The sequence below is a fragment of the Maylandia zebra genome, linkage group LG14 (assembly GCF_041146795.1).
Source record: "Maylandia zebra isolate NMK-2024a linkage group LG14, Mzebra_GT3a, whole genome shotgun sequence".
Taxonomy (NCBI): Eukaryota; Metazoa; Chordata; class Actinopteri; order Cichliformes; family Cichlidae; genus Maylandia; species Maylandia zebra.
Genome location: NC_135180.1, coordinates 35366670 through 35375593, shown reverse-complemented (window position 1 = coordinate 35375593; position 8924 = coordinate 35366670). Strand labels below are relative to the sequence as shown.

The 8924-nt window shown below is 43.3% G+C and overlaps 1 protein-coding gene across 2 annotated transcripts; it reads left to right on the top strand.

Annotated features, from left to right (window-relative positions):
• The first annotated feature begins 196 nt into the window (after window positions 1-196).
• Window positions 197-8883, top strand: ercc2 (excision repair cross-complementation group 2). 2 transcript variants are annotated; one of them, XM_076873438.1, is made up of 23 exons: window positions 197-314; window positions 1057-1156; window positions 2077-2154; window positions 2236-2298; window positions 2425-2538; window positions 2631-2747; window positions 3175-3291; window positions 3526-3649; window positions 3776-3872; window positions 4071-4204; window positions 4414-4582; window positions 4689-4807; window positions 4913-4982; window positions 5155-5224; window positions 5724-5825; window positions 5965-6028; window positions 6153-6274; window positions 6601-6693; window positions 6835-6907; window positions 7054-7124; window positions 7326-7469; window positions 7603-7746; window positions 8209-8883. In XM_076873438.1, the coding sequence occupies exons 2-23, from the start codon at window positions 1124-1126 to the stop codon at window positions 8299-8301; spliced, it is 2211 nt and encodes a 736-aa protein (XP_076729553.1). In that variant the 5' UTR covers window positions 197-314; window positions 1057-1123; the 3' UTR covers window positions 8302-8883. The 2 variants fall into 2 exon arrangements, with proteins under 2 accessions (XP_076729553.1, XP_004569677.1); XM_004569620.4 differs by lacking the exon at window positions 197-314 and adding an exon at window positions 618-807.
• The last annotated feature ends 41 nt before the right edge of the window (window positions 8884-8924 follow it).

The following is an 8924-nucleotide window of genomic DNA, read 5'->3' as shown; positions in this document are numbered from 1 at the left end:
TGCACAAGGGCGATTTTATTGCCATGTGCTGCCCCCGTGTGGTCATTCTTTGGAATGGCAACTCTTTAAAATGACTAAAATCTCATTAATGCAGCTGACTTAGAACTACTTCCGGAAAAGCCTGTGAAAATAAAGTTATATAATAGGGTATTCCAAATAACACAAAATATAATGAAATTACCCAACACATGCATGCCTTTGCTGTAGACGCTGAAGCCCAAATAATGAACGAAAGCATGGAGAAAGCACAGCTGTGAATTACAACTATAACGTAACAAGCAAGACGACCGAAAAGTCACATTTACAGCTACACAGTAAGATGTAACAGCTGTTTGTGTCGATGTTTGGCAACACAGTATACCATTTATGTTAGCGTTTCTTTTTCAAACTATTCACCGGAAATGAAATTGTTATGACTCGCATGTGGTCAAAGTTAGCGTCGATAGCAGCAGGCTAACACTTCCAGTTGAAGTAGTCGTAGTCAAATCTAAATGTAAATACATAAATAAAATAAATAAAAGGCGATAATAACTATAAACTGATTAAATAACGGGTTTTAAATGTAACTTCGAAGCATTACAGAGGAGTATTTAGTTTTCCTTTTGGCCTGCAGGGGGCGGTAATCCGTCTGATAGCGTTCAAACGATAAACGAAGAAGAATTAAATGCTGTAGCAGGCTGTGGCGTTGCTAATGCGGCGTTTTGTTTTGTGTTTTTGGCGCACATTCAAATTTTAATGACTGTTTTAAAATAACACAAGTTACGTAAAAAGAAGAGGAGCTTCCGCTAAACGTGCTGTGAAGATGAAGTGAGTGTTTTACTGAGTACAAACAGACAACATGGGCTTTCAGTGTTAGCGCGTTTCCAGCAACTGTGACATACCTGAGCCAAGTCCACATAAAATCAGAGTTTTGTGGCTCTAGTTTATCCAAATCACTGTTTTAACTTTTATTTTAGATGTCTCGCACTCATTCACACATACTTGGCTTAAAGATAGTCCAGAATGAAGCCTGTACAGCTGCTGTGCACTGTTAACATCGTTGCTGTTTCCTTGCAGGCTCAACATTGAGGGTCTGCTGGTGTATTTTCCCTATGACTACATCTACCCCGAGCAGTACTCCTACATGCTGGAGCTGAAGAGGACGCTGGATGCCAAGGTGGGTGGCGTTAGAGGTTAATCTGAAGGTGTGGTTTTCATGCACAGTGCTCCTATCTACACAAATACCCTGGGTTGGATGACACGTGTGAACGAGAGTAATGAACAGTGGAGATGAGGTGGATTGCATGGAGATGAGTGTTTTGTGACAGAATGATATCAGCAAGAGTGAAAGGCATGGTTTACAAGATGGTAGTGAGACTTGGTATGATGTTTGGTTTGAAGACGGTGGCACCGTAAAAAAGACAGGAGGCTGAACTGAGGATGTTGAGATTTTCATTGTGAGTGACCAGGCTGGTTAGATTACAGTTGAATACATCAGAGGGTTGAGATTGTTTGTAGACAAAGTTAGAGAGGCTGGGATGGTTTGGACGTGTGCAGAGGAGGGATGGTGGATATATTGGTCAGAGGGTGTTGAAGATGGAGCTGCCAGGCAGGAGAGAAGAGGAAGGACTCAGAGAAATGGATGTGGTGAAGGAGGACATGTGATATATGAAGCCTGTACAGCTGCTGTTGGGGACAGAGGAGGAAGCGATGCGATAAATTCATTTTGGTCTGAAGAAGATGGAAGACGAGTCATCTTTTTTATCCAGTTGTTATTTCAGTTATTTAGGATGATCATATTTTCTGCTCTTTGCTGTTTCCAGTTAAAGAAAAGTTCACATTTTTCTTCCAGTCATGCATGTATGTATTTTGAAATTTGAGTTACTTTTTTCCTCCTTTTCTTCCTTGGAGGTGAAGAGATGATTCCTAAAGTTACAGTGTTTAGTCCAGATTTTACCTTTTGTGTCATCGTGTCGTATTGTGTTGCTCCTTCAGGGAAGTACAGTGTGTCCACTGACACACAAACACACACGCGTGTTTAAAAGTGTTTACTTTCAGCTGCTGCTTTCTGTGTTAACCGAACCTGTTCCCGTTCAGGGTCATGGAGTCTTGGAGATGCCATCGGGAACAGGGAAGACCATCTCTCTACTGTCCCTCATTGTGGCCTACCAAAGGGTGAGTTCAGCCTCTCTCATAAACGGTTCATACTAACAGCTGGTGGCAGATTAGCATGTAAATATGTTCTCTCTCTCTCAGGCTTTCCCTCTGGAGGTCACCAAGTTAATTTACTGCTCTAGAACAGTTCCAGAGATCGAGAAGGTGAGTGGACGTCAAATCAGTCGTCAGTGAAGCGTGTTTCTACTGTGTAACTTTCTTTTTGAGTTAAACAAGAAGAAGCTTTCAAAGCCCCGACGTCTCAGACTGTGTTTGATTCTTTCCGATGAGGTTGTGGAGGAGCTGAGGAAGCTGATGGAGTTTTACACTAAAGAAACAGGAGAGAGCAACAACTTCCTGGCTCTTGCTCTTTCCTCCAGGAAGAACCTCTGCATCCACCCTGAGGTATGAACACCTGCATCCCACAAAGCCAGAGGAGCGATTCAGGATTCAGCTTTCTCCTTTCAAAAGTGACCGACACGCTTGTCTTCACACAGGTGAGCTCTCTGCGCTTCGGTAAGGAAGTCGATGGGAAGTGCCACAGTCTGACAGCATCGTACGTCCGCGCACAACATCACAGCAACCCCAACCTGCCCGTCTGTCGCTTCTACGAGGTAAGAACTCACATCAGATGGTGTTTTTCAGCAGAAGCAGAAGTTATTTTTTGTTTTGTTTTTTGTAATGGCTGATGACATGACAGCATCAGGCTTCAACGTAACGGGTGGGGTTTGATCTTTATGGATTAAAAGTTTAAAAACAAGTTCAGGTTTCTATTCTTTAGTAATCTTTTCATTTCTGTGCTGGATGATTACAACGTACTGGCTCGACATGATTAGTTAGGAGCATTTAATCAGCCTGAAAATCTAAATCCAGCCACTACTCGACACCATCAGATATGCAGATTAGAAAAGTGTTTTTGCTTTCTGGCTGTCGCCTACATGAACTCAGGAACTGATAAAGTTTTATGAGTCTCAGATACAAACTGTGTAGGTTTGCAATGCCTGAAAACTGGGAAACAGGAAAACCTGGTTTGTGTTGCAGGAGTTCGATTCAGTCGGCCGACAGGTGCCTCTTCCTGCTGGCATCTACAACCTTGATGACCTCAAGGCCTTTGGCAGGAGGAAGGGCTGGTGTCCTTACTATCTGGCTCGCTATTCAGTGAGTTACTGTGAAAACGCCAAATCCGTGACCATGTAATGTGTATGAACATGAATGAGATTTTGAGTGTTTTATTACATGTAAAATGCTGTTTGCATGCTTTTATAGGAAAAACATTTTTCTCACTGGCTGCTCTAATTGGAAAATAAATGATAACACACCAGCTTCTCATTACTGAATAATCCAGAGTTTAATGTTGTATCTTGAAGCTTGTTTCCTCTTGATTTCTCTCAGATCCTGCATGCCAACATTGTGGTGTACAGCTACCACTACCTGCTGGACCCCAAGATAGCTGATCTGGTGTCTAAAGAGCTGGCAAAGAAATCTGTAGTGGTATTTGATGAGGCTCATAATATCGGTGAGCAATTAATCTGAGTCTAATATGCACATTCGGTGCATTTAACTGAATGTATTTGTCTATTTTAGGAATTTGTTTACAGTAATTATTTAAAATAATTCATATTTTCTTTCACTCTCTCCTCAGACAACGTGTGCATCGACTCCATGAGCGTAAATATCACCAGGCGAACGCTGGACCGCTGTCAGACCAACGTGGACACTCTCCAGAACACCATACACAAGTAATGCTTGCATCATCACTTGCAACATGGAAATGCATCCATGTTTTCCTGAACGAATGAAAGATTGCACCAATAATTGGAACGTCTTTGCTCCTCTTACTGGCTGTAATTTTGCAGAACAGATTAAAGAGACAGAAAATAAGGAAATCTTACGAATGAGTATTAATCTAAGCTACTGTAATCTGCCTGTGTTTATAGGATAAAGGAGACGGATGCTGCTAAGCTGAGGGAGGAGTACAGACGCTTGGTGGAGGGGCTGAAGGAAGCCAATGTGGCGAGAGAAACCGACATCTACCTCGCAAATCCGGTGTTGCCTGATGAAATCCTTCAAGGTTTTTCCTTTAATTGTTCTCTCAGCTCAGAGTAAATTTTGAAGCGCTGGTTTAGAAGTAGAGTTTGGTAGTAAGCATTTCAAGTTGTCTCTATTAAGTCCTCCGTCCAACTCCAAACATTGGAACTGTAATCTTTCTGGACGGTTTAGATGAAGAGCCGAATCTTATTGTAGACATGAGCACAAACTATCCTCCTCTCTTTCTGTCAGAGGCGGTGCCTGGCTCTATTCGTACAGCCGAGCACTTTGTAGGTTTCATGAGACGCTTCCTGGAGTATCTGAAGTCTCGTCTGAGGGTCCAACACGTCGTACAGGAGAGCGCGCCGCAGTTCCTTAAAGACATTTTCGAAAAAGTCTGCATCGACCGCAAGCCTCTAAGGTCAGTTTCAGCTTCTTTTCTGCGAATGCGAACAGCCTCGCTTAGTCTCTTGGTTGTTTCTGTTTCCCGTCTCTTTATCACCGATCCATCCTCCTTGTATCTCCAGGTTTTGTGCAGAGCGGTTGCAGTCGTTGCTTCGAACTCTGGAGATCGCCGACATCGCAGACTTCTCAGCTGTTACTCTCATCTCGAACTTCGCCACTCTCGTCAGCACCTACAGCCAAGGTAGTAAAAAGTCCCGCCTCTGTTCAACTCCAAGTAACACGGTGGCATTAATAAACGCAGATGCTGTTGGATTATGATCTGTAGTATCTCTCTGTGTCTAAAAAGGCTTCACCATCATCATCGAGCCCTTTGAAGACAGAACTCCGACCATCGCCAACCCCGTGCTGCATTTCAGGTGAGCTGCACAATGAATTCTGAACAAGTTCATGTGCTGCCGTCTGCAGAGGAGATTACCTGTGACTGTCATTTAGTTTCATTCTTTTACACAAAGCGTTTTAACACAAAAGGAGATGCCAGGTTGATATCTGTGTATCACAGGTCAGTGTGTTTGTCTGTTCCCCTCTCAGCTGCATGGACCCGTCTATAGCCATCAAACCAGTTTTCCAAAGATTCCAGTCAGTCGTCATCACCTCAGGGGTGCGTACTTCCTGCTCATTTCAGTCCGGTGACATTTAATTTACATTTTTTATTCATTAAAGGTACAAAAACAATCTGGTGACGTCCGCACAGTGAGTGAAGTAATCAAGTTTCCTTTTTATTCTTTGAAACAAAATTAGGTGAAGTTCTCGCTTCATTTTTTTCCCTGCAGACCTCCGATAATAACATCATAATACTGTAAAACTTCCATTCAACACGTTCTGTCTTGAAATATAATCCTGCTGTTTATTCAACGACATGTGTGACTGCTGAGTTTTTCTTACATGTGCAGGAGTCTGAATTCGTTCTTGCAGTGTCTTGTTCTTAGTTTTAAACGTCTAAGTGAAGCCGTTAGAAGCACCTCGTTTGTTCCTGAGTCAACAGACATCAGGTCATCGCCTCTTTGAAGCCTTTGAAATGAAAGATCTGATTCGAAGGATCTAAATGAAAGCCTGATCTAATTTCACCATCTTACCCCTGATGTTTCTCCTCTCTTCAGACACTTTCCCCCCTGGACATCTATCCCCGCATCCTTGACTTTCGCCCGGTTACCATGGCGTCCTTCACCATGACACTGGCGCGCACCTGCCTCTGCCCTCTGGTCTGTAACAACACTTAATATGAAAAAAACCCAACTGTGGTCCTGGGTGGAGTCACAAAAGCAGCACCACCTTGGAGACATGAACAAAAAGAGGAGAGAAACATAAACATTTCCATCACTTTGTTTCTGTCTTCCACAGATTGTTGGCAGAGGAAACGACCAGGTGGCCCTGAGCTCCAAGTTTGAGACCAGAGAAGATTTCGGTTAGTAAAAATAACTTGTGCTATTTGAGCGTGACCTCTCAAATCAAAGGCCGTACAACTACAAATGACAACGCTGTGTTTTCATCAACATGTAACGAGATAATTTTCATGTTTGCTTCTCCAGCTGTGATTCGGAATTATGGTAACCTGCTTCTGGAGATGTCTGCGATCGTTCCCGATGGGATTGTGGCGTTTTTCACCAGCTACGTCTACATGGAGAACATCGTGGCGTCCTGGTATGAACAGGTCAGTGTGTGTAATCCACAAGCATCTGAGTAACTGAAACAACCGCCGTTTTTCTTTCGTGAAGCTGTAGAAATCTGACATATCTTTCTGTAATCTGTGAAGTGGTTTTATTTTAAACATGTAAAAAAATAGAACAATGAAGGAAAAAAACACAAACAAAATAAAACATAAAGAGAAAAATAATCACAGTAGATAACTTTACATGTTCAAAAATGAGCAGGAAGAAGCATTCTCTTATTTAATCCCAGTCCGTTTAGTAACTAATATATTAACAGTAAATTAATTTTGTGTGTTTTTGTTGTTTCTGGGGTCACGTTCGCTTGCAGGGTATCCTGGAGAATATCCAGAGAAACAAGCTGATCTTCATCGAGACTCAGGATGCTGCAGAGACGAGCATGGCCCTGGAGAAATACCAAGAGGTCAGACCCATTATTGTAGTAGTATTTAACTAACAAAGAGACCAAAATCATAAATTGAGCCGTGAACAAACAAACAGATGTTCAGGTCTTTTGTGTTGGTACCAGACTTTGACCTTTGACCTTTCTGTCTCTGCTGTTTAGGCGTGTGAGAACGGCCGAGGAGCAATCCTCCTGTCTGTGGCCAGAGGAAAAGTGTCTGAAGGGATCGATTTCGGTAAGTCATCGAGTTGCTCTGTGCGGCTCCAGCAGGACAAATTAAAGCAAACAGCAGAAGAAGAGTCCTGCGTGGCTGGAGACGATAAGGTGAAGCAAACGTGCGCTTTGTCGCTGACTCGGAGTCTCGTTGTGTTTTCTGTTCAGTGCACCATTATGGCCGTGCTGTCATCATGTTTGGAGTGCCGTATGTTTATACGCAGAGCCGCATCCTAAAGGTCAGAGTCACCTCTGTGTGGGGTCAAAGCTCAGAAAGTTAAATCTATTCATATTTTGTGTGATGTTTGCTATTTAAGGATTTATATTATCAAACGAGTAACAAAACCACACATTTTAGTTTGTGTTCTTTCCCTTTTCTCAGTCTGGATAGTTTTGTCGTGATTCCCTAAGGGTTTTTCTCTCTCTGTAACTCGACTCAGGCTCGGCTGGAGTACCTTCGGGATCAGTTTCAGATCAGGGAGAACGACTTTCTGACGTTTGACGCCATGCGCCACGCGGCTCAGTGCGTAGGCAGAGCCATCCGAGGCAAAACTGACTATGGACTCATGATTTTTGCTGACAAGGTGTGTCTGAATATTTGTCTGATCCTGCCGCAGTACTCCAGGCTTCTACACTCTGCTTCACAGCAGCAGTCCTTCGAGTTTGACGCTGGAGTAGCTGAGCGAAGCCTGTACTAACCTCCTCTGTGCTCTGCAGCGTTACGCACGAGCAGACAAACGTGGGAAGCTACCCCGCTGGATTCAGGAGCACATCAACGACGGCAGTCTGAACCTCACTGTGGACGAGGCCGTGCAGCTTTCCAAGCACTTCCTGCGGCAGATGGCTCAGCCTTTCAGACAGGTACAACCGGCCAAGCATCACAAGCACCACTGCAACGAGTAAACAAACACAGGACAACTCACTGGCTTTAAAAGGAGCAAAGCAGTGGGTTTAGTGATCTTCTCCCCGTGATTGGCTCAAACATCTGTCCTCTTGTCTAAGAGTCTGCTTCATTTCTGAAGCTAAATGAAACTTAATGTTATAATTTAATACCTTAAATGGGGAAAAGTTTTATAATCTAGCAAATTAATCTTAAAGTGTCTGACGAGTTGTTGGTGTGATTGTTTACTGGCACAACTCTGGCACCAGAACAATCAACCCACTGCCATCGAGATCATGAGCCACCTGACTTTGTTGATCAGATGAATAAATGCTGCTGTAAAGCAGTTTGAATTGCACGGAGCTGCACAGCTCTTATGAGCGCTGACGTTTCCGGACAACAGCTGACCAGGCAGCCATGCTTGCTTCTCTCTTTCTCTCCAGGAGGACCAGTTGGGTTTGTCTCTGCTGACTCTCGAGCAGCTGGAGTCGGAGGAAATGCTGCAGAAAATCACTCAGATTGCTCATCAGACCTGAAGGTGACACGAACCGTATGACATTGTCACCACAGCAGCACCATAAACCGAGTCATCAGCTGTCACCAGACTAGGGTTAAATATGGGTCGGCTCTAAAAGGGCAGGTCCACCTTAACTTTAGGAAGGAAAAACTCAGAATTATGTTTTAAGTGTCTGTTTTTCCCCAAGTGGTAAAAATACTGTAAAAGTATTTAAAGTATTTTCAGCTCTGCTGGTGACAGTAATGACTTCTGACAGGAGAGCCGCTCCCACACCAACGATGTGAGCCTCAGTCAAAGCCGCTCATGGGTCAGTCAGTATTTAAGGTTGCACTCGGTCTGCAGAGTAGACCATCTGCAGACCTTTGAACCACTTAAGTACATATTTCAGTACTCTGTTCAGCTTTTCACTGAAGTACGGAGCAGTAAACTTATTTTCCCCTTTATTAATCAAAGGAAGAAGCCTTTGCTTCTGCAGACGCACATGCTACAGAAAATCCAGCAACACACTGCAAAAACTCAAAATCTTACCAAGTATATTTGTCTTATTTCTAGTCAAAATTATCTCATTACACTTAAAATAAGACACAATCAGCTACAGGGCAACATTTCAGTAAGCTAAAGGAACTTGTTTCAAGACAGTGA

Bases quoted from the DNA above. Each gene is read 5' to 3' on its own strand.
- ercc2 (XM_004569620.4), top strand. The intron at 6,275-6,600 runs GTCAGTGTGTGT...GTTCGCTTGCAG, and splicing joins TGGCGTCCTGGTATGAACAG to GGTATCCTGGAGAATATCCA. The intron at 6,694-6,834 runs GTCAGACCCATT...TCTGCTGTTTAG, and splicing joins CCCTGGAGAAATACCAAGAG to GCGTGTGAGAACGGCCGAGG.